The following is a 27,426-nucleotide window of genomic DNA, read 5'->3' on the forward strand; positions in this document are numbered from 1 at the left end:
TTGCACCTTGGAAAGGCATTGTTAAATTTGGTAAACGAGGAAAATTAAATCCAAGGTATATTGGACCATTCAAGATTATTGATCGTGTCGGACCAGTAGCTTACCGACTTGAGTTACCTCAACAACTCGCGACTGTACATAACACTTTCCACGTCTCGAATTTGAAGAAATGTTTTGCTAAAGAAGATCTCACTATTCCGTTAGATGAAATCCAAATCAACGAAAAACTTCAATTCATTGAAGAACCCGTCGAAATAATGGATCGTGAGGTTAAAAGACTTAAGTAAAACAAGATACCAATTGTTAAGGTACGATGGAATGCTCGTAGAGGACCCGAGTTCACCTGGGAGTGTGAAGATCAGATGAAGAAGAAATACCCGCATCTATTTCCAGAAGATTCGTCAACACCTTCAACAGCTTAAAATTTCGGGACGAAATTTATTTAACGGGTAGGTACTGTAGTGACCCGAACTTTTCCATGTTTATATATATTAATTGAGATTGATATTTACATGATTAAATGTTTCCAACATGTTAAGCAATCAAACTTGTTAAGACTTGATTAATTGAAATATGTTTCATATAGACAATTGACCACCCAAGTTGACCGGTGATTCACGAACGTTAAAACTTGTAAAAACTATATGATGACATATATATGGATATATATATATAGTTAACATGATACTATGATAAGTAAACATATCATAAAGTATATTAACAATGAACTACATATGTAAAAACAAGACTACTAACTTAATGATTTTTAAACGAGACATATATGTAACGATTATCGTTGTAAAGACATTTAATGTATATATATCATATTAAGAGATATTCATACATGATAATATCATGATAATATAATAATTTAAAATCTCATTTGATATTATAAACATTGGGTTAACAACATTTAACAAGATCGTTAACCTAAAGGTTTCAAAACAACACTTACATGTAACGACTAACGATGACTTAACGACTCAGTTAAAATGTATATACATGTAGTGTTTTAATATGTATTTATACACTTTTGAAAGACTTCAATACACTTATCAAAATACTTCTACTTAACAAAAATGCTTACAATTACATCATCGTTCAGTTTCATCAACAATTCTACTCGTATGCACCCGTATTCGTACTCGTACAATACACAGATTTTAGATGTATGTACTATTGGTATATACACTCCAATGATCAGATCTTAGCAGCCCATGTGAGTCATCTAACACATGTGGCAACCATCATTTGGCAACTAGCATGAAATATCTCATAAAATTACAAAAATATGAGTAATCATTCATGACTTATTTACATGAAAACAAAATTACATATCCTTTATATCTAATCCATACACCAATGACCAAAAACACCTACAAACACTTTCATTCTTCAATTTTCTTCATCTAATTGATCTCTCTCAAGTTCTATCTTCAAGTTCTAAGTGTTCTTCATATATTCTACAAGTTCTAGTTACATAAAATCAAGAATACTTTCAAGTTTGCTAGCTCACTTCCAATCTTGTAAGGTGATCATCCAACCTCAAGAAATATTTGTTTCTTACAGTAGGTTATCATTCTAATACAAGGTAATAATCATATTCAAACTTTGGTTCAGTATCTATAACTATAACAATCTTATTTCAAGTGATGATCTTACTTGAACTTGTTTTCGTATCATGATTCTGCTTCAAGAAGTTCGAGCCATCCAAGGATCCGTTGAAGCTAGATCCATTTTTCTCTTTTCCAGTAGGTTTATCCAAGGAACTTAAGGTAGTAATGATGTTCATAACATCATTCGATTCATACATATAAAGCTATCTTATTCGAAGGTTTAAACTTGTAATCACTAGAACATAGTTTAGTTAATTCTAAACTTGTTCGCAAATAAAGTTAATCCTTCTAACTAGACTTTTAAAATCAACTAAACACATGTTCTATATCTATATGATATGCTAACTTAATAATTTAAAACCCGAAAACACGATAAACACCATAAAACTGGATATACGCCGTCGTAGTAAAACTGGGGGCTGTTTTGGTTGGGATAATTAAAAGCTAAGAAGAACTTTGATTTAAAAGCTATACTTCTGGAAAAATGATATTTCTTATGAACATGAAACTATATCCAAAAATCATGGTTAAACTCAAAGTGAAAGTATGTTTTTCAAAATGGTCATCAAGATGTCGTTCTTTCGACGGAAATGACTACCCCTTTACAAAAACGAATTGTAACTTATTTTTCCGACTATAAACCTATACTTTTTTTGTTTATATTCATAAAATAGAGTTCAATATGAAACCATATCAATTTGATTCACTCAAAACGGATTTAAAATGAAGAAGTTATGGGTAAAACAAGATTGGATAATTTTTCTCATTTTAGCTACGTGAAAATTGGTAACAAATCTATTCCAACCATAACTTAATCAACTTGTATTGTATATTATGTAATCTTGAGATACCATAGACACGTATACAATGTTTCGACCTATCATGTCGACACATCTATATATATTTCGGAACAACCATAGACACTCTATATGTGAATGTTGGAGTTAGCTATACAGGGTTGAGGTTGATTCCAAAATATATATAATTTGAGTTGTGATCAATACTGAGATACGTATACACTAGGTCGTGGATTGATTCAAGATAATATTTATCGATTTATTTCTGTACATCTAACTGTGGACAACTAGTTGTAGGTTACTAACGAGGACAGCTGACTTAATAAACTTAAAACATCAAAATATATTAAAAGTGTTGTAAATATATTTTGAACATACTTTGATATCTATGTATATATTGTTATAGGTTCGTGAATCAACCAGTGGCCAAGTCTTACTTCCCGACGAACTAAAAATCTGTGAAAGTGAGTTATAGTCCCACTTTTAAAATCTAATATTTTTCGGATGAGAATACATGCAGGTTTTATAAATGATTTACAAAATAGACACAAGTACGTGAAACTACATTCTATGGTTGAATTATCGAAATCGAATATGCCCCTTTTTATTAAGTCTGGTAATCTAAGAATTAGGGAATAGACACCCTAATTGACGCGAATCCTAAAGATAGATCTATTGGGCCTAACAAACCCCATCCAAAGTACCGGATGCTTTAGTACTTCAAAATTTATATCATATCCGAAGGGTGTCCCGGAATGATGGGGATATTCTTATATATGCATCTTGTTAATGTCGGTTACCAGGTGTTCACCACATGAATGATTTTTATCTCTATGTATGGGATGTGTATTGAAATATGAAATCTTGTGGTCTATTATTACGATTTGATATATATAGGTTAAACCTATAACTCACCAACATTTTTGTTGACGTTTAAAGCATGTTTATTCTCAGGTGAATACTAAGAGCTTCCGCTGTTGCATACTAAAATAAGGACAAGATTTGGAGTCCATGTTTGTATGATATTGTGTAAAAACTGCATTCAAGAAACTGATTTCGATGTAACATATTTGTATTGTAAACCATTATGTAATGGTCGTGTGTAAACAGGATATTTTAGATTATCATTATTTGATAATCTACGTAAAGCTTTTTAAACCTTTATTTATGAAATAAAGGTTATGGTTTGTTTTAAAAATGAATGCAGTCTTTGAAAAACGTCTCATATAGAGGTCAAAACCACGCAACGAAATCAATTAATATGGAACGTTTTTAATCAATAAGAATGGGACATTTCAACTAGTCCCTACGCTTAACCGAGCTACCGCCTTCATGCAAATCTATAAAAATGTAAACAACGAGAGGGTAAGTGATAGTGTTCCAAATGAACATATATTTAGTAGCAATATCGTTCCAATATGTAAAGTTTTTAAATGTAATTTCCTTATTTTTAGTTGTAATAGTTAAATAAATAAGTGCGAAGACGAAAGACGCAAATCGCTCGAAAATGAAGATTTAAAGACAAAAACGAAGATTTGAAAGACCAAAACGTCCAAAATGCTCAAATGTACAAGATACAATTCAAAAGGTTCAATTTATTGATGAAGAACGTCTAAAAAAGACAAGAGTACAAGTTACAAAATTCAAAGTACAAGATATTAAATAGTACGCAAGGACGTTCGAAAATCCGAAACCGGGACATGAACCAACTTTCAGCGCTCGACGCAACGGTGTAAAAATTACGAGTCAACTATGCACAAGAATAAAATATAATATTTAAATAATTCATAATAAGAATAATATTAAATAATAAAAAGTTGTTAATTGAGCATAGTTCAGGGGTCGTAAATGAAAAATCAATTTCTAATTTCGCTATAAAAGGATGATTGACGATCGTAGCTAAGGAGACCTTTTTCTATTCGTTTTTTTTTTTTTTTCTTTCTATCCTTAATATCAAATATCAATATCTATATTCTATATCTCTATCATAATGTTAACTTAATAAGATATAACAATAATCTTAATTTTAATTTTAAATTATGATAATAATAAGATTTATGATAGAGATCGTTTGAGTGTGTAAGTCGAAATTCTGTCCGTGTAACGCTACGCTATTTTTAATCATTGTAAGTTATGTTCAACCTTTTTACATTAATGTCTCGTAGCTAAGTTATTATTATGCTTATTTAAAACGAAGTAATCATGATGTTGGGCTAATTACTAAAATTGGGTAATTGGGCTTTGTACCATAATTAAGGTTTGGGCAAAAGACCGACACTTGTGGAAATTGAACTATTGACTATTAATAGATGGGGGGTATTGTCTAATTGAGTGACAACTCATTGGAGTCTGTCGAACCTATCTTCAAATTAATTAACCTAATAATTAATAATGATTATGGTTGTCCTATTTAGTGATGTTCATATGGAATCTGTTATAATCATTTAATTAATCAATTGGGTTGGGTAATTGATTATTCATTCTGATCAAGTGGATGAATTAATATTCATAAACTAATTAAAACAGGGGTGGATTACATACAGTGATAACTGGTGTAATTGTTGACAGAAGTGATAACTGCGTCACAGTTTAAATCCTTAATCAGTTGGAATATTTGACTTCGGGTATAAGGGTAATTTGACGAGGATACTCGCACTTTATATTTATGACCGATGGACTATTATGGACAAAAACCAGATAGATGTATCAAATAAACCAGGACAAAGGACAATTAACCCATGGTAATAAATTAAAATCAACACGTCAAACATCATGATTACGGAAGTTTAAATAAGCATAATTCTTTTATTATATTTCTCATCGTATCTTTATTTACTGTCATTTTATTACTCGCAATTTTATTTTCTGTCATTTTATTTATCGCAATTTATTTTACGCACTTTAATTTTTGTCATTTATTTTTACGCTTAAAATCGACAAACCGGTCATTAAACGGTAAAACCCCCATTTTATAATAATACTACTACTTATTTATATATATATTTTTACAAATAAACTTAATAATATAGCGTTAACTTCACCAGCTCCCTGTGGAACGAACCGGACTTACTAAAAACTACACTACTCTACGATTAGGTACACTGCCTATAGTGTTGTAGCAAGGTTTAGGTATATCCCATCCGTAAATTAATAAAACTTGTGTCATATTTTGTAGTATTTTGTATTAAAAATAATACTATTTCGTACCCTCACGCTACATCATCAAGTTTTTGGCGCCGCTGCCGGGGAGCGCTAAAACGCTATATTTTTAATTATAATAATATTGAAATAAAATATAATAATATAATAATATTGAAATAGAATATAATAATATAATAATATTTAAGAATCAAAAATTTATACAAGTTATGATATTATATTACCTTCCCAATCTGCAAAGCAAGGAATGAGATCCAAACAAAGACAAGAAGCCCAAGTTCTTTCCAATAAACATTGTCGAGGACAGTCACCTAAGAGGTTTATACGGTAAAAAATATAAATAAAAATAAAAAAATGAAACAACGGAATTGCGAAAAAAAGAAAAAAAAAAACTAATTTACAACAACTGTGCTTTTACCTCTTCTTTCACGTTCGATTTTCGTTAAATTTTAAAAAAAAGTCGTATTTATTAAATACTTCAGGGGTATATTATGTAACTTATAATTAATAATTGCTATCATGTCGCTTTCATGTGAATAGTAAATTAATTAATTTATTTTCATTTACTATTCATGAATAGTAAATGAATTAAAAAAAAAAAAAAAAAGTTTTGAAAAAAAATTATAATTATAAAAAAATTATTAATTTGTAAAAAAAAAATCGTTTTTTTTAAAAAAAAAAAAAAAAAAAAAAAATCGTTTTTTTTTTAAAAATTAAAAAAAAAAAAAGCGAAAAAAAAAAAAAAAAAAAAAAAAAAAAAAAAAAAAAAAACGTAAAAAAAAAAATTATAAAAAAATATATTTTTAAAATTTTGTCTATAAAAAAAAAAAAAATGTTTTTTTTAGTTTTATTACCTTTAGATTTTTAGACTATAGTCGCAACTTTTAGTATTAAGTTTAGTTTTGCCATAGTTATTTTTATACTTTTAGATTTTTAGGCTTTGCCGTAAAATCCCTTAAGTGCTTTTTCTTTAGACTAAGATTTAGGTGCCTTAAAATTTTGCGACGCCGTGTTAAAATTTTAGTATCCTTTTAAGTAATTCCCGTTTTTCGTTTAGAATCCCTTTTTAATTTTAGACGCGCTACAATTTTCTTATTTTTCGACCTTTTATTTTTTTCAACCATTTTTATTTTTCAATTTTTTTTTCCGACGCACTCTTTTTCTCTCTTATTTCTCGCTATTCTAGTTTTAGGACATAGATTTTTATTCTACTTCTTATCTAAATTTCTTAAAATTACGAAAATTTATTTTAAGTGGTTAAATTAATAGACATCAAAATTTTCTGGTTCGTAGTAATAGTTGGATTTGTACGTGGACCGGGTTATTGGAGCCAAACAGTCCTCAATTATATTGAGACCAAACGAATCCTGCCCCTCTGCTGCATCTTTTGGCTATTCGAAACGTGGGCAAAATCAGAAAAGTCTATTGATTGGATAACTTATTATAATTTTTCTTTCCTTTTAAAAACTAATAGGATATTCAGTGAATGCACCGAGCAAGACGTTCACCACCTTTTGTACGTTCACCACCTGTAACTAGATCAAGACATTTAACAAATATAGCTGCCGTTGATTTTTCTTTAGACTCGTCATCAAGTCGACCGAGTACTTCAACTCAAATTTCCGATAATCCAGTTTTTGAAACCAATATCACAATTGAGAATCCGGAGAATACTCAGGGACAATTCCGAGACCCTGATCCATTAATTATTCCTCCGGAACCACCAATCATTCAAACAGAGATTGTTGAGGAAGAAACCACTAAATCAGAAACCTCTAGTGATTCAGATACAACACTTCCAATCATGGAAAATCTAGAACCTCTAAGTATGGAAGACCGAATGAGAGCTACACGCACGGGCCAAGGTCACGCCATTATTAAGCCAGAAGTTAATGCGTCAGATTATGAAATCAAAGGACAAATTCTACACATGGTAACTAACCAATGCCAATTCAGTGGTGCACCGAATGAAGATCCTAACGAACACCTTCGTACGTTTAAAAGAATTTGTACACTATTCAAAATCCGAGAAGTGGAAGACGAACAAATCTATCTCATGTTATTTCCCTGGACTTTAAAGGAAGAAGCCAAAGATTGGTTAGAATCGTTACCTGAAGGGGCGATTGACACATGGGATGTTTTAGTTGAAAAATTTCTTAAACAATTCTTTCCGGCATCCAAAGCCGTGAGACTTCAAGGAGAAATTGTTACGTTCGCGCAAAAGCCAAATGAAACATTATATGAGGCGTGGACAAGATTCGGAAGGATGTTGAGAGGATGTCCTCAACACGGTTTAGACACTTACCAAATAGTACAAATATTCTACCAAGGTGTCAACGTTGCTACACGAAAAGACATCGACATAACAGCTGGTGGTTCCATTATGAAGAAAACCGCAACTGAAGCTTACAAAATTATTGATAACACAGCCTCCCACTCGCATGAGTGGCACCAAGAAAAAGATATTTTTCGTTCATCTAAAGTGGCTAGAGCCGATTCTAGCCATGACTTTGATTCCGTTTCCGCAAAAATAGATGCTTTCGAAAGACGAATGGAAAAGATGAATAAAGATATTCACGCAATACGAATCAGTTGTGAGCTATGCGGTGGACCACACTTATTGAAAGATTGTCACATTGAACCAACATTGGAACAACGAGAGAATGTTTCCTATATGAACCAAAGGCCTGGAAATAATTATCAAAATAATTATCAACCGCCAAAGCTAAACTTCAATCGAAATCAAAACATTCTTTACAATCCAAAAGGACCCGAAAATAACTTGTATAACCAACAAGGTCCGAATAACCAACCAACTCAAAACAACACTTTCAATCAACAAAGACCTGGCTTATATAAACCACAACAACAAACTGAAGAGAAAAAGTCAAATATGGAAGACGTGGTATTCAAGCTAGTTGAATCTCAAACACAATTTATTGAAACTCAAACCCAAACGAACGAGAGGTTTGATCAGTCATTAAGAACTCAACAAGCTTCCATTTTTAATCTAGAAAAACACGTAGGTACTCTTGCTAGCATGATGAGTGAGAGGGAACAAGGAAAGCTACCGAGTAATACTGAAGTAAATCCTCGGAATGAGAATGTTAATATGGTTTCAACGAATTCTGAAAAACCAGCTCCAGAAGATGGGAAGGTTTTAGATGTGAGTAACAATGAAGAAGTTACACCACCACCACCATCCGAGTATGTAAAGCCAGTGGTGACACCATACAAACCACCCATCCCGTTTCCAAGAAAAGGAGCTGAGTATGAGCAAGTGATAGGTAATAAAGATTGTGATACTTCTGGAAAGAAGAAGAAGAAAAAGAATAAGAAAGTACAAGAAACAAAAGCCGTAGAAGTAAACCCGGTGAAGACAGTTCCACCAAAACCTCCACTTAGGGTAGGTGATCCGGGTGAATTTATTGTTCCTTGTCTACTTAGTGATTGTGTCATGTATGATGCACTAGCAGATTTAGGTGCAAGTGTAAGTGTTATGCCTCTTTCCTTATATAAGAGATTAGGTGTAGGTAAGTTAAGTCCAACGGATATGAGTGTTCGACTCTTTGATCAAACCATTAAGCACCCAGTTGGAATTGCTGACAACCTACCCGTTCAAGTAGGCAATTTAACCTTTCTAGACGAATTTATTGTCATTGACATAGAAGAGGACCCAAACGTTCCTCTAATTTTAGGTCGACCATTCTTTGCGTCCACCGGGGCGTTATTTGATGTAGGAAATGGAAGAATGACACTTAAAAGTGGTAACAAATCAATCACCTTTATGATTCGAAAGTCTAAATCTTCACCAACTAAAACCGTTGAACCAGTAAAAACAATTGGTAAGAACCATGTGGTTTTACCAACTCCAACGGTAGTGCTTAACAATAATGAAACGCCTAAGTGTGGGGAAAATGAAGTAACACCTAATGATGACATGATAACAAAGAACCCCGTTGTTGATACGAAATTAGATGACCCCGTTATTAACAGTTCAATGAAGAAACTTTTTAAACGGGCTATTGATGCTAGAAGTAAGGGGAACTTTAAGTTATGTAACCGGTTAGTATCCAATCTATCGCCTAAAGAAAAGGTGAAGCTAGTTGAATTATGGGATATTACGGAAGAAGCCGGGCACTGGCTTAAAGAAAAAGTCACAGATAGGCAAGTTGATTATGGACCAAAAGAAATTGACGATGAAGTTAATCACAATTTCGACACCACAGCTACCTAAGTGTGGGGAGATTCAAATGTTCTAAGAAAATGTTATCTAGAGTTAGTTGTTCTGTTCTCGTGTAGTTCCGAGAATGGAATCCGATTGGTCTTTTCCGCTAGCAGACACTAAAGAACTAGTTTTCTCCCCCCATTCTGAATTTTTGTTTTTTTTAGGTTTTATATGAAATTAATATGCTTTTAAGTTTTGTGTGATATTTAAAAACAAAATTTACTTTAATTCATTAAGTTGAAAAAATGATTTCTAAAATTCTTCGTGAGTTGAAGACTAGGTCATTAAGCCGAAATTACTTTACCCGAGGGCGGGGCGAAAAATTTTTTCATCATTATTTTTAATTTTATTGATTTAAAGTATGCCAAAAAAAAAAAATATATTTGATTTTATAAATTTTTGAACGTGGGGTAATATACCCAACTTCAAAAATATGTATATATATGTTTGTATTTTATATTATGTACAAAACAGGGTAGAACAACGCACTTTCAAAGACTAACATTAAGTTCAGCAATAGCTACTGATTTTGACGACAAGAAGCAAAATATCAAATGTGATGTAAAATAATATGCTTACAAACTGGGTATTTTTAATCACTTTTCTACACTAATCACCCTCATGAATTTATAATTATAGTCTGATTTCATGCAAATGAGGGCATTGCATGATCTCAAGTGTGGGGAAGGGTTATAAATTCTCTCGGGTTTGCACTTAGTTTATTTGCCAAATTTTGTGAAAATTTGAAAAATTTTCAACTAAATGAACTCAAAATCATGTTTATACATATTTATGAACGATGAAAACTAGGTGTTAATACCGAAATTATCGTTACCTCGAAAAGGACATAAATTGAGAAACAACTTAAAACGCTTGAATTCATTTAAAATGGAATAAAGGAGAATAAAAAGGCAAAGAAAGAAACTAAGTGGGGGGAGAATGTACCAAGTTATTCAATTAAAAACTATCTATCACATATTTTTGTACAAGATTATTGCAGGTACTTTTGCTTTGGACGATACTAATCAGTTTTACCCGGTTTACTGTAATACATTTGAAAGAAAGATGGATCTACACGATGAATCAATTCCATCATTAAAAGGAAGTAAAGTCTTCCGAAAAAGACACGCGCTTCTTGATTTAGGTCATGAAGTTGTCGTCCAGACCAGCTGTAGGTTGACGAAAAATCTAGAAAAGTCATCACTAAAATCAGCAGGAAATCCACGGACCTCAGCATCAAACAGGGTCGCCATGTGGTCAGATTTATCCTAACCATGAGAAGGATTTATCTCGTACAATGGGGGGGCACCTTGCAAATTAGCTTGATAAGACTAATGAATCAGATCCCCAGAAAGGATAATCTCCTTAAAGATTAAAAATCAGCTTTTAAGACTGATATTACTCAATCCTTGAGATTGAACTTAAAGATTGAGAATTCAAACTCATGGAATTCAATGATATCTAAACTCGAGCTTGAACGAGAAAATATTTTGATCAAAAATACAAACCGATTTGTTTTCTGAAAATCCATTTTCAATGCGTTCATTACCATTGAACGTAAAATCCTAGGAATTCACCTGGAATTCATTAGGTCACCTGAACCAAATCGGGTGTCAACCGTAAGAACGGTGGTTGCATAGCATGGTCGGAGACAGGACCTTGTGCCAGACCGAAAAATCATAGGATGATCTTTACTATCGCTCCTACCAAGGATAGTTCTAGCATCCGACACGTTAAAAGACCATAATCATCTGCATATCACGGGACATTGCCTTAACAGTTTCTTGTTCATCGCTTTCCTTTACAACCGGACGGTAGTTTGCCGAAAGGTAATATACGGAACAAGTAAACTGGATGTGTGCTTTCCGATACCGGGATAGCAGTGGATTACACGAACCTAAATGTTTTTAGCCAAAATATTGATCCATAAATATATTTTGCAACACCAATGGTGGATCAAATCAGAAAACTTATCTAGGGTAAAAGCTAGATTGAATTTTCAAAAGATCAAATGTTTTCATAAAGATCCTATTTCCTAAAGGATCTAAATTTTTATAGTCATGTGGGACTGTAAACCGCCTTTCAAATGTGCACTTTGCTTTGGAAACCGAAAGTAAATCGGCTATTTGATTGCAAGTGTCGTTGACCTAAACCCAAGGCAACTGTGGATGACACACCCACCTTTAACCATCATTACTGTCATTGTTTATACCGCTATATCAAAATCACTGATGTACAAAATGTGATGAATAAAAAAGTGATTCATGTATGTTTTTATTTCAAGTTCTGTATTGCTTGAGGACAAGCAACGCTCAAGTGTGGGGATATTTGATAGTGTTCCAAATGAACATATATTTAGTAGCAATATCGTTCCAATATGTAAAGTTTTTAAATGTAATTTCCTTATTTTTAGTTGTAATAGTTAAATAAATAAGTGCGAAGACGAAAGACGCAAATCGCTCGAAAATGAAGATTTAAAGACAAAAACGAAGATTTGAAAGACCAAAACGTCCAAAATGCTCAAATGTACAAGATACAATTCAAAAGGTTCAATTTATTGATGAAGAACGTCTAAAAAAGACAAGAGTACAAGTTACAAAATTCAAAGTACAAGATATTAAATAGTACGCAAGGACGTTCGAAAATCCGAAACCGGGACATGAACCAACTTTCAGCGCTCGACGCAACGGTGTAAAAATTACGAGTCAACTATGCACAAGAATAAAATATAATATTTAAATAATTCATAATAAGAATAATATTAAATAATAAAAAGTTGTTAATTGAGCATAGTTCAGGGGTCGTAAATGAAAAATCAATTTCTAATTTCGCTATAAAAGGATGATTGACGATCGTAGCTAAGGAGACCTTTTTCTATTCGTTTTTTTTTTTTTTTCTTTCTATCCTTAATATCAAATATCAATATCTATATTCTATATCTCTATCATAATGTTAACTTAATAAGATATAACAATAATCTTAATTTTAATTTTAAATTATGATAATAATAAGATTTATGATAGAGATCGTTTGAGTGTGTAAGTCGAAATTCTGTCCGTGTAACGCTACGCTATTTTTAATCATTGTAAGTTATGTTCAACCTTTTTACATTAATGTCTCGTAGCTAAGTTATTATTATGCTTATTTAAAACGAAGTAATCATGATGTTGGGCTAATTACTAAAATTGGGTAATTGGGCTTTGTACCATAATTAAGGTTTGGGCAAAAGACCGACACTTGTGGAAATTGAACTATTGACTATTAATAGATGGGGGGTATTGTCTAATTGAGTGACAACTCATTGGAGTCTGTCGAACCTATCTTCAAATTAATTAACCTAATAATTAATAATGATTATGGTTGTCCTATTTAGTGATGTTCATATGGAATCTGTTATAATCATTTAATTAATCAATTGGGTTGGGTAATTGATTATTCATTCTGATCAAGTGGATGAATTAATATTCATAAACTAATTAAAACAGGGGTGGATTACATACAGTGATAACTGGTGTAATTGTTGACAGAAGTGATAACTGCGTCACAGTTTAAATCCTTAATCAGTTGGAATATTTGACTTCGGGTATAAGGGTAATTTGACGAGGATACTCGCACTTTATATTTATGACCGATGGACTATTATGGACAAAAACCAGATAGATGTATCAAATAAACCAGGACAAAGGACAATTAACCCATGGTAATAAATTAAAATCAACACGTCAAACATCATGATTACGGAAGTTTAAATAAGCATAATTCTTTTATTATATTTCTCATCGTATCTTTATTTACTGTCATTTTATTACTCGCAATTTTATTTTCTGTCATTTTATTTATCGCAATTTATTTTACGCACTTTAATTTTTGTCATTTATTTTTACGCTTAAAATCGACAAACCGGTCATTAAACGGTAAAACCCCCATTTTATAATAATACTACTACTTATTTATATATATATTTTTACAAATAAACTTAATAATATAGCGTTAACTTCACCAGCTCCCTGTGGAACGAACCGGACTTACTAAAAACTACACTACTCTACGATTAGGTACACTGCCTATAGTGTTGTAGCAAGGTTTAGGTATATCCCATCCGTAAATTAATAAAACTTGTGTCATATTTTGTAGTATTTTGTATTAAAAATAATACTATTTCGTACCCTCACGCTACATCATCAGTAAGCTAACGCTTAGTGAGTGAAAGTATACTACCTACATATATATGCATAAAATGGACACGCCACACGATAATAAACAAATAGCACATACCGGTGCATCCAAGCATAAAGGCAAGCTAATCTAAGCATACCGTACGATCGCTATACAACAAGCTAATAACATCAATGATATAAGTTCACCAACAACGATATGAACAACGCCATCAAGCTACACCCGGAGGGCTAGCTACATCACCAATACGATGATATATATATAACAATAAAGTGTAAAACGCCCAAGGTTTACCCATTAACCCAACACCAAAAGTCAATTACCAAAATACCAAAATGAAGATTGGCCGAACTACACGAGCCTTAGTAAATCCGCATCCACACGAGATTACTATCTTCAATACCACAACAACATCGAGGTTGGCAGAACTACACGAGCCTTAGTGAATCCGTATCCACACGAGATCACTACCTCAATAAGATGACCGAACTACACGCGTCATCGTGAATTCGCAATCACACGTGATTCACTTCCCAAATCAAAACCCACATCATCGGGGTTACTCAATCGCAACTCAATACCAATCCCACTACATCGGGATTATATAACTCCACATCACAAGTCCATGTGATAACGTATACACAAAGTGTGCACCTCACCAAAGGTGGTCAACTAAGACGCACAACCGTGCCCATTGGACCTATACACAAGTTCATCAAATCCACCTATATATAAAGTGAGCTCTATAGTCGAGAATCACTTCACTCGACCTGCACCCTTCCTATACATACATATGCACATAGTATTTTAACACTCACCTTGAAGTCTTGATAGATGCCAAACCAAAATCCAAAAATCCGCAACATGTCAATAGAAAGTACCTATTCCATTAATCACATAACAAACAACACAATTAGGGTGGATTACAAATCAACCCATATTGACAACTAGTGCAAATTCGACCCAATTGCACTTTCAAGCTCAAACCGCGCCCAAACTAACCAGTAATTACTAACACAAGTGAGAATGGTCCTAATACGCCAATTAAACCCAATCATAAGTGTTAAACACCAATCTTATCCAATTTGACACCTAAACACTAATTTTGACCCATTTCAAAATTAGTCATCCCAAATACACCCAAAGTGGTTTCAACACTTCCATAATCACTAACACTAGTGATTATACACCATTTACAAGCCTTAAACATGGTTAAATCATTAACCAACCCAAAAATCGCCAAGTATCAAAAATAACAAGTTTCCATAAACCCTCTTCATCATCTAAATGGGTTTTACAACTAACAATCTCAAAACCCTAACATTGAATCTCAAATCAAACAATGAAACTCGGAGTTAGAACTTACCAATACCGCCAAAATGATGCCGTTGACGAGTGGAACAACTTTAACACTTGAGGTTTGACCCGAAACACCCTTCTTCTTCTCCAAAAGGAGCTCTCTCTCTCTCTCTCTCTCTCTCTCCTCTCTCCTCTCTCTCTAGAGTTTGAAGCTGAGAGTGTTGGTGCGTGAAAATGAAGATAAGATAAGCCTTTGAACTGACTTGGGGTATAAAACCCGTCCATCAGTGAAATTACCAAAACACCCTCAAAAGATTCCATTAAAATGGGTTAAAAATGACATTACAGCGACTTTTGTCGCATTTCGCGACACTATGTCGCGTTTCGCGACACCAATACGCGACATACCTGTTTTAAACGCGATAAAAGGACAGAAGTCATCATCAGAAGTTGTCGCATTTTAACCCTGTTTGTCACGGATCGCGACACACCAGAACGTGACAAACCCCCTTCAAACTCGACAGTTTACCTGATGTACTCCAATTTCACTTTTAAAGCATCCCAAGGTCAAACGTGGTCAATTCATTACATCCAAACTATCAAATACTCATTCTTGGACTCCGTAGGACGCCACAAGCGTCATGTTTAGAAAAACGGGGTGTTACACAATGATAGATGCCCAACCATCACCGAAGCATAACTGCTCATTTGAGTTGAACATCATTTGAACATGGTATGTATGTCCTGCTTCTGACTGAATAACAAAATATGTTGGCTTTCCATCGTTGTAATGTAGCGTGGTCCACTTGTTGGGAAGTGTCTGCAGTTACATAACAGATAAAGATATTACAGATTAGTGGTGGTTAGTATGACTAAGATTGAGTTTTCAATGGCATGAGATGTTTAAGTACGAATTGCAGTGAAGTTACCATAAACGGCGCCTTTGGATATCTCAATATCTTGAAGAAATATGGCTTTTCAATGTTGGTAGACATAATTCTTTAATCTGCAAATAGTACGCGATACAACATTTAGTACTTTCTTTGTTTCAAATGTAACATGATATAATCAGCACAAATAACAAATCCATCACAATTATTAATTGTATGAAAATACCAACTATTTGCAGATACAAAGAAAGAATCAACGGTGACAATTGGATTTCACAAGACAGTTGTGAGGTATGTAATGGACTAATTTAAAGTAACATGTTACTGTAATGCATTATACTTATGAAAAGTTTAAATTTAATATTAACACTTTAAATGTAGTTAATACCTAGTCATACAGAACATGTCGAATCTAATTTTTAGTATTTTGAGTAATACTTTAGAGCAGTTAAAGATTAGTATATCTAAATATCACTGACGCTATTAGCAATCTGGTTTATAAAATAAATATGAAAGTATAAGCAATTTACTCCAAATTAAGAGGATAATATTAAATAAATTGTTTGCAAAGTAACTTTAAAATAGATTAGATTTTGTTACAGAAGGTTTGTGTTCATATTTAATTGAAATTAAAGTATGAACGAAATAGCAGATCTTAAATTACTCCTATTATTTAATCAAACTCAATTGCATGCATAGACCTATTTTAGTACGAAGCCGTTTGGTTAAAGAAGGATGCATACACATAATTTTAAACATACTGATAAAGAGTGAATAAAAGATTTAAAAATAACAATCTGATAAACAAAAAGCTTGTTGCAATAGCCTTTTGGGTATCACAACCCTCAACATTATCAAAACATTGAAATTGAAGTTAACGAAAAAGGATGGAACTAACTTACGTTATTTGAATGGATATAAACAGGAAGATAGACAGACTTACTTCAATTTGATCTTCGTGATTGCAGTTATTCTTCAAGAAATCCTTTTTGGGATGATCGGTGTTGGAAGATGTGTATGTATAGTGAATAGTAGCGTGTTTCCCTATGTAGTAATTTTCATCGTTTCAATTACAAACTTGATTTTGTGGGTTTAAATTATGCCATCACAGTCCTATTTGATGTTAGATACATTAAATTGTATCTTCATTTGCTTTGTCCCAATCGTTAGTGTCAGCCCAATTTTTAAGTGTAAACCCAAGTAGTTAATTTAAATTGGGCTCGTAATACAATTTTTTGCTAAAAATGTAGCCCACATCGATTAATGTCAAATTTTAGATTAGTAGAATTATTTTCTAAAAAAATATTATTCCATAACAGCTATTTTTAATGTTTGATTGAAACAAATATCTTTTAAAGTTATAATATCTAATAGTACATATAGAAAAGATGTGTATATTTTTATTTCCATGTAACAATGAATAATAGTTCATGTTAGACAAAAAGTATAGGATTAATTAAAGAGACAGATGATAGTAGACCAGAGTAATACGATCATAGAACAACATTTCATATTTGGAATGTAAAATAGAATACCCAGACTTATATGAAATAGAGCATATTATTATCAAAATACTGAAGTAAAATCCCAAATAACATTATTGATCATGTGCTAAAACGCACATGGAAAGCACCAAATACTCAAACATGAAATTGAAATTGTTCATAAGACATTATTACCTAAAAATAATATAAATTACGGTGGTAACAAATTAAAAATCTGCAAGTCTTGGAATCTTCAAATCCTCGATTGCTTTTGTAGCACCAGAAGTAGGTGTCTCATTTGTAGTCTCTTCGATAGGAGATTCACTTTTTCGTTCTGACCAGAACTGCTTGGAGTCCATGTACTCCAACTAACTTCAGAAGAAGACTCCGGCTCAATCTTAGGTACTTGGGTACACATGAACTATCTTTAGAACTAAGATACTCTGATCTAATATTCAAAATTCAATGCCTGCATATATCTGTATACATATTTTTATTTAACATTAAATTGTGATGTTACCTTGAAAGTGTTCAACGGAGTACTGTGGAAAGCAGTAGGATCAATAAACTCATAGTTGCTTTTCTTGTTCTTGAATTTTTCTTCTAAAGCTTCAATAACATCATCCTCATTTGTAACATCGCTGACAGTGAAACCAGAGTTGATGTACTCAAGATTTCTAGTACTGATGTTAAACATGAAAGCAAACTTTTTATTGTCCAGTTGTTGTATCTCAGTCGGGTAATCTGAAGGGTCTGCACACTACAATAACATTTCATAATAAACTTGAAACTGATATATATTGTTAATTAAGAAAGTAAAATATTAAGGATATATATAACATCCTAAAATTAAATTTCATTAGAAATCATATATTGAGTTAGAATAGAATCCTTAAACTTTTTGCAAGCTTATTCAACCAGTTCACACTTTTATTTAACATGCTAGCAAGATGGACATCAAAAAGCATGCAATAACAATTTCCACTCTTGTCACCAACTCGTAATGTTAAACGAGTCCTTAAGTAAAAACAAAATAAAGTGATGGTCACAAAAAGAGCAATCTCAATTAGGAAATTAATAGGAATTATAAGATGATTGGAATTTAAATGTATTAATAATATCTCATTGTCATTATTTTTGATCAATCTGTTAATTTTAATAATTAACTGGGACTATAACCTTCAACAACCTCACATTGAACGCACTCTAACATAGTGGATTCAGAATCAACATCAAACCTATTGATAACTTTAAAGTTGCATTTGTTGCACTTGTAGCCAAACCAACCTTCAGTTTTCACTATTTCTAACACTCTACCAAGCATCACAAATGTTGTTGGCTGTAACCATAAAAAAATTATAAGCTGTTACTGTGTATATTTTCATGCTTATTCCCTAAAGTATCTTACCCGTTAAAAGCATATTTAAATGCATTAGATTGTGTGGTTACTTAAACCGAACTTTGAAATTAAAAGAGCGTTTTCGATTAGGTATGGCGTGGGGGCAATGAATCTGTCGACATTAGTAGTGATTTTCATGCCAACATTAATGGCAGTAGAAGATGATTGATTCATCCCAGGATCAGTTTGAGTAGCAGCCATCCTAAATTGTTGGACAATATGACAATCATTTAGTACTTAAACATGGTATCGAGTAATTTTGTATAATTTGTGTCTGATCAAGTTTATGGTAAATTACGTGTAATTGATTGTAAAAAAAAAAAACATCTTACATTGACTTATATTGTTCAACAGGTGCAACTGCCTCGTTTAAGTAAACACGACATCCCCACAACATATTGCTAACTTGGGGAGCATCTGAATTATAACATACATTATAGATATCATCACTTATATATTTCATTGAGGAATCGTCATTATATGAAATGATTAATAGTTGTATTAATATATTTATGCTATATATGTTTCTTACCTTCCCAAACCTTAAGTCTGCAGTTGTGAATAAGCATGACAACATTATTCTTGAATGTATCATCCAAAGCAGCAACAAACTCATGAAGGTGAGTTGCATGTTGTCCCCACAGTGCACATTTAATGTTCTCACCACTATGTCAATATATATCAATATAATCAAAAATTTTAAAGTCAAGTAAATATAGTTAATATTGTTTGTAAACGTTAAATAAAACAAACCTTAAGTCTTGCAGTTGAAATTCACTACACTTTGTTTCCATCCCCTTGTTGCGTGTCGCACGTAGCTCTTTTAGTTCAACTAACTTTCCAACCACATCTCCAAAAATTTACATACGTACGTAATTAATGCACGTTATAAAATATATAAAGTAGCATTCTTCAACAGTCAAAGAATGAACATGTTATAAAGTTACAAAAAATTTCATCTTGCTTCAACAGAGATTGATTTACATCAGCATAGTTGACAACTCTAAAGACATCCTTCTGGATCTCAAAAGATGGAGTTTTTCGGACTCTAGATCTACGCAGTATGTGGATCTTAAAATGATGATCAAGAAGAGGAACATCATCATTGTCTTTGCCAACACGAAAATTGCTAACTTCATAATAGTTTCCTTCTTTGAAAGTGCTACCAAAGAATGTCATCACAGCTTTGTCCAATGTCGCCCTTATTTTAGAACCCTATTGGTAGAAAATAAATATTATTTAAGAGTTAAGGTTAGCAAAATCAATAGTATAACAGATCTCAAAGAATACGATAAGTTGCATTGCTAAATTTACCTCGGAATCGACAAATATCATCTCGAAGGATGATGCGCTATTGGGGTTTTTCCAATATGTTTTTCTCCAGGTGATATGCACTTTAACTCTTATCATGACATCACTGTTTTGGTTAGTGATGAGTTTCAACTGGGTGATTTCACTCACAGCTTCCATTTTTTTGGCTAAGACAAAAATTAGTAGAGAGTGTTTGAATATGATGAGGAGTTATTTGTTTGTTGTAAATTCAATGGATGATTGTCGCTATATTTATACTAAAGGCTTACGTTCTGGAATGATGTAAATGTAGGTAATTTAGGAAAAGATTAGAATAAACATTTTTGGTACAATTATTATTGATTTATTAGAATACGCGGTATTGATAATTATTTGTATCATTTCCTAAAATATTTTGATATTGTAAACCAGCAACCAAATTATTCGTGAATTTTGAATTCAAAAAAATGTATAACTAATTATGATCAATTGATACACTTACATAATTAGATGATATTAGATGATATTACACTAAAATTTATAATAGCTTATAATAGTGATTAATTTACTTCCATATTTGAGTTTAGTTGGAAATCAACGATTGCATAATACACAAAAGTAAAATTTATACTATAATATAAATGCAGAAAATAAGAAATGTTAATGAATATATATCAACATAGCTCTATTAAAATGTTCAATGCAACATGTTCTATACATAAAATAACGTCTAAAAATGTTGTTACCTGTACAGATATGGAACACGCGTAGAAGGATCATGTCATCGTCTAAAACACAGCGAAACAAATGAACAGAAACTACCTGAACCGAAAAAATAAAAATCAAACTGAATACTCCCATTAGTTTTATAATTCAAATTAATTTATGATAGACAGGTAATAATCTAACTTAAAATAAACATTGTAGATGCAGATTTTTAACAATTAAATCGATTTTATGCTAATAACAAATATAGAAATATGAACTAAAATCGAGATGCAGAGGAAATAACTTCAACCTACACACAATTTCTGAATACATACGAAGTAATTCAAGATTACAGGTACAGTTTTAAATACGAAAATCGATTAATTTATACTACAGCAAACCTATCGATTGTTCATTAACAAACCCTAACACAATTACTGATTTTTGAAAACAAATTTGAAACTTACAGAATATAAATATGGTTTTATTTGGATTAAATTGAAGGCCACATGTTTCCGTGTGTCATCTAAAATTGATTTCCGTTATCAATAAAATGGACTTCAACGAATTGCACATGATCCGCAAACTTTGTTCTTTACCAATTGAAAGATCAAACCATTGTGATTAGGTTTCGGAGGTTGGCTGTTCTTGAAGAGAGAACTCAATTTGTTTCAGAATGGGAATTAGGGTTAATGAGAATGGGGTGAAGTGCGTAAATGGGATGAAAGGTGTGACCCCTATTCCTATCAGATACTCCCGTAATTTTTATTGGCTCAAGGGTATGTGTAACGACCCGCCAAAATTACTATTGACGCAGTACGTTATTCATCGGTTTCATTGCGAGGTATTGACCTCTATATGATACGTTTTGTAAACATTGCATTCTTTTTGAAAAGGCACACAAAAAATAAATATCTAAATCCAAGGTTTTCGACATATGATAATTTCTACATATAGACAATCACCGTAAATAATAGTTTACAATAATACATCCGTTGACAATGCAGTCAAAATAAGATACATGGTGATGATTTTGTGAATGCAAAGTTTTTATGAATAAAGCATGTATGACTCCATGCACATAGCTTGTATAACGTATAAGCAAACAGCGGAAGACTTCTAGGGACCTGAGAATAAACATGCTAAAAGTGTCAACACAAAGGTTGGTGAGTTCATAGTTTTAATATTGCGCATAATCTGTATATAAAGGTGGACCATAAGATTTTCGTTATTTCATCCAAAACATTTATCAAATATTCTACGAAATTGAGCACCCTGGTAACTAAACTTAACGTATATATAATAAGTACCCCTGTTTTAATATACATGCAACCAACATGTACAATACACGCAAATCAACGTATATTAACTCAAATAGCATACGTCTGCTTATAGTTCAGGTTAGGGCTTCTAACCTAGAATGGACAGGGATGTCAAGCCCTATGGATCCATATACAACTATTCGTGCCCACCAGTTCTTATAACCGACAGCTACTAGTTACCAAAGCTAAGGGATTTTCGGTTCAAACTCAGTGTAGAATTTAGTATGTACTTGTGTCCATTGCGTGTACAAATAAAGTGCATGTATTCTCAGCCCAAAAATATTTAAAGCATTTAAAAAGGGATCTGTAAACTCACATATCAATATTGTGATTTAATATTGCAGGAAAGTACGCAAACGTAATGGAAATGATAAACGCTAGGTTGGCCTTACGAGCAATACCCCCGAACAATACCCATAACCTCCATAGCTATAACCCATAATTTCCTTTGCTCTATCCCGCTCGAAAAACTCGTTTGAAATTACTCGCTCAAAACCCCGTCGTAATATTTTATGTATAATAATACTAATACTACTAATAATAATATTAGGATTGATAATAATAATAATTTTAATAATAATAAATATAAATATATAGAGAGAGATATCGAGAGAGATGGATAGATAGTTGAGCACGCAGAACCAGAAATCGAATTGCATTTATAGAGAATTTCTGTCACTGACACCCATGCGATCGCATGGGTTCTATGCCTTAGTTCCATGCGATCGCATGGAGCATAATATCATACCATTTTAGTTTCTCCGCGATCACGATGTAAATGTGTATATATGCTCCGCGATCATGGAGCAGCCCCCTCCAGCTCATTGCTCAATCATTTAAGGCTGCCGACACTTTATTATAATATATATATATATATATATATATATATATATATATATATATATATATATATATATATATAATATTTAAGTGCATAGTTGACTTGTAATTTTAGTCCCGGTGACTTGTACGTTGACGCTCGACTTATGTCACGGTTCCGGTTTCTCGAACGTCCTTTCGTACGCTTAGAAAACTTGTACCTTACGTTTAGTGATATGTACCTTTATCAATAATTAGATTTATTCGCCAACGTTTATTTTAATTTCTCAAACGTTCTAATTAATATATCTAGTTATCAATGGAATCAATAACAAGTGTTACTATCGTTTAACTAATTTGAAATCATATATTCATAAACACGTTTTAAATAAACATTATGAGTTATTTATATAATTAATTCTAACAATTAATATTCTAACTTATTGTATATATCCGAATTACATTATTTAAACAAAAATATTTTAATGATCAAATTCTATTGTGTCGAAAAACGTTTCCGCACGTTTGAAACTAAATCAATCGAATATTATGAAATTTAGATCTCCACTAACTTTTGTCTAACTTTCTTTATTTGACACTTTGTTCCTACTTGCAGACCACTTTACCATTTATTCCGAATATTGTTAAAAAGGAAAAGATTTCCTAAATCACAGTGGACCTCTTAACAGAGACCTGTAACTATATCACAATAAATCTGATAATTCAATCAATTGACATTATCTATTAACTCCGTAGTTAAATCTATCAAATAGATATTGAAACCAATATGTTTAATGTGTCGTATCATATACTTAATATATATATATATATATATATATATATATATATATATATATACACGTATATTTATATATAATTATATACATCTATTTACATAAATGTTCGTAAATCGTCGAGCACAGTCAAAGGGTAATTGATTACATGAATATAGTTCAAAATTTTTTTGAGATTCAACTTTACAGACTTTGCTTATCGTGTCGGAAACATTAAATCATATAAGATTAAGTTTAAATTTGGTCGGAAATTTCCGGGTCGTCACGTACCTACCCGTTAAAGAAATTTCGTCCCGAAATTTGATCGAGTTCGTCATGGCTAACAATAAGAATGTTATTATGACGAATATGAGTTGATATGTGGGGTTTTATCATGATTGAGAAATATGAATAAAATAATTCGATTACTCGAAGCGTATGAGAGAATCTATCGTAAAAGAGTGATATGAGGAAATAAAGATTTGTCTTAACTTTTGATGTAGTCATGGTTGCTTTTCTGGGATTTAAGAGATTTAAAGAATATCATCGTGATCTATATAAGAATTGTTTTTTCAAGAATTAAGGAAATTAGAATTTTCTTCGGTTAGATGCGTAATCTGCCTTGATTGCTCTGTCGAATATTTCACTATAAATCCACCCCCTTCGTTTCCTTATTTCCACAGCTCACATCTTCTGTTCTTTCTTCCTCAATTCATATTTTAAAGCATTCGTCAATGTGACGACCCTCACTTTTCGACTTCGGATTTTACTAAAATATCCCTACGGTTGTTATATATATTTATATACGATATTATGAACGTTGACTGAATAGTAATTTTTAGTCAACAACGTTTGCTTATATATATAATGATTAAAATTATAATTTTAGTTATTATTATTATTATAGTTATCATTATTAGTATAACTATAAAGATAATACAAGTTGTTATCATTACTAATATTATTATTATTAGTATTATTATTATTATTACTAAAATTATTAAAATATCATTATTATATTAATACAATTTATTATTATTAATAATAATAATATTATTATTAACATTATTAGTTATTATTATCAAAAAAAATTATTATTATTGAGATCATTTTATTATTTTGATTATTATAATTATTATTAGTATTATTATTAAAATACTTATTAATTATTAATACTAAATAAAAAAATAAAATGAAAATGATAGATACCTAAATTAGGTTATCATCTTTAAAAAAAAAATCATGATCTGCTTTTTAATTTTTTATCTATCGTGATCTAGCATTTATTTCTTTTATTATTATATCCTGATTATTTTTATTTTTTATTCTGCTACTGGTTTTAATTTTGTCTTCTGTTGAATCCAAAAACCATTATATATAACAATCAATTAATCATAAGAAATGCACTCGACTATCTATCATCATTATCAACTACATCAGTTTTATTTGTTGAATTAAAAATAAAAAAAAAACTCGACAACCTCTGTTCTTGTTCATTTTTCCAAAAGCCCGATTTCGTAATAAATTTCAAAATCCTTAATTGCAGTTGTGTTAGGAATCATTTATTCAAACTTCCTGTAAAATCCCAAGTTCCAATTCCTCATAACGAATCCGAATTTTTAAGTCAAAGTTAAAATTTAAAAAGTCAACTGTTTTGTTCTTGGAGAAATTCGAGATCGTTTTTATGTTTTCGGTTCAATTGATGATTCCAATAGTTTCTTTAAGTGATTTGCAAACTAATTCATATTGGAATCATAAGCCAAAATAGCTTCAAAATCGAAATCAAATTTTTTTTTTCAAAAAGGCCGCGACACATCAGGTCTGTTTCATTTAAATTTTTTTTTTATTTTTTTGTTTTCTATTATTGCAAACAATTAATTTGGTTTAGTTCTAATTATAGTGAAGAGTTTAAAACATTGATTTTATGATTATTTGGGTCGTTCAAAGTTATTGATGAAGAATAAAAGAAACAGACAGAATTACGAGTTATATATATATATATATATATATATATATATATATATATATATTGGGTATTAAAACAGAAAATACGAAATGGAGGAGTGGTGTGGGGTGTTTACGGGTTAGCGATATGTCTCGGGTTACAGCCCGATTCGGGGCATATTTTTTTTTTTTGAAAAGCTATATAAGGTAGTTTCTTTTCTCATAATAATAATAATTATTATTATTATTATTATTATTATTATTATTATGGTATTATTATTAATTATTATTGTTGTTATTATATAAATAAATGATTAATATTATTATCATTTAGTTATTATTAAGTAATATCATGAAAGCATTATTAGTATTATTATTATTATTAATGTTAAAATCAGTATTTTTATAAAAACTATTATTTTCATTATCATTATTATTAAACTTATCATTTTTATTAAAAACTACTATTATTATTAAAAGTATCATTTTTATTAAAATTATTATTTTATTATTATTATTAATAGTACTATTATTATTATTATTATTAAAAATGATTATTACAATTAAAATTACTGTTATTATTATCATTATAAAGACATTACAACTTTTTTACTTATTATTATTATTATTATTACCATTTTCAAATGAGTAGCATTATTATTATAAATACTGATATTATTATTATTATAAAGATAATACGACTTTTCATTTATCAGTATTATTTTAACCAGATAAATATTGGTTACATAAAAATATATCTAATACACATAACCTAACTCTATTATTATTTTTATAATAAGTAAGATATATAAAAGAAATATATATAAGTTATTAAGGGAGGGCATAAATCATTAAAATAACAGATAAATCACTAATGAAAATATCTAAATTTGTTCGATTACAACTATATGTGTTAATATATATAAATGATATAGGTTCGTGAATCCGAGGTCAACTCTGCACTTGTTCAGTGACATCATATGCATAATTACTTCGAAATATCGTATCGTGAGTTCATTTGCTCCCTTTTTATCCATATTTTTGGGCTGAGAATACATGCACTAATTTTATAACTGTTTTACACATTAAGGCACAAGTACTCAAACTTTTATTCTATATACATGCTTTGATTCATGCTAAATCCCTGCCGTAATATCGTTAATTGCTGAGGTATAAGATGCAAGTTTAGTTATTGTGAGTAGCGCTACTGAGAGTGACGTCTCTAGTCAGTTGATCGTTGGTGTTTGGCTACATAATAATGATTCAACGACATGAATAACAAGTGTCACGGGTAACTTTGTTTATTCGCGATATTACAAACAACAACTCTTTCGATTGATATATTTGGTATCAATCAACTTTAAATTGAAATCTTGTGGTGTAATGCTATACTGAACTATTGATTTATGATAAACCCATGAACTCACCAACCTTTTGGTTGACACTTTTTAGCATATTTATTCTCATGTATTACATAATGCTTCCGCTGTGTGTTTTCTATTTGAAAACAACATTATACGGA

General features: G+C 31.3%; 1 protein-coding gene across 1 annotated transcript; it reads right to left on the reverse strand.

The window, feature by feature from the left end:
- Positions 1 to 17,876: 17,876 nt before the first annotated feature.
- On the reverse strand, positions 17,877 to 20,518 carry LOC139863958 (uncharacterized). The gene is made up of 9 exons (XM_071852558.1): positions 20,363 to 20,518; positions 19,996 to 20,263; positions 19,802 to 19,898; positions 19,581 to 19,714; positions 19,381 to 19,465; positions 19,193 to 19,250; positions 18,839 to 18,988; positions 18,170 to 18,409; positions 17,877 to 18,017 (listed from the first exon to the last, which is right to left on the reverse strand). The coding sequence occupies exons 1-9, from the start codon at positions 20,516 to 20,518 to the stop codon at positions 17,877 to 17,879; spliced, it is 1,329 nt and encodes a 442-aa protein (XP_071708659.1).
- Between the last annotated feature and the right edge of the window lie 6,908 nt (positions 20,519 to 27,426).

Source organism: Rutidosis leptorrhynchoides, chromosome 8 (genome assembly GCF_046630445.1).
Source record: "Rutidosis leptorrhynchoides isolate AG116_Rl617_1_P2 chromosome 8, CSIRO_AGI_Rlap_v1, whole genome shotgun sequence".
In the NCBI taxonomy this organism is placed as follows: Eukaryota; Viridiplantae; Streptophyta; class Magnoliopsida; order Asterales; family Asteraceae; genus Rutidosis; species Rutidosis leptorrhynchoides.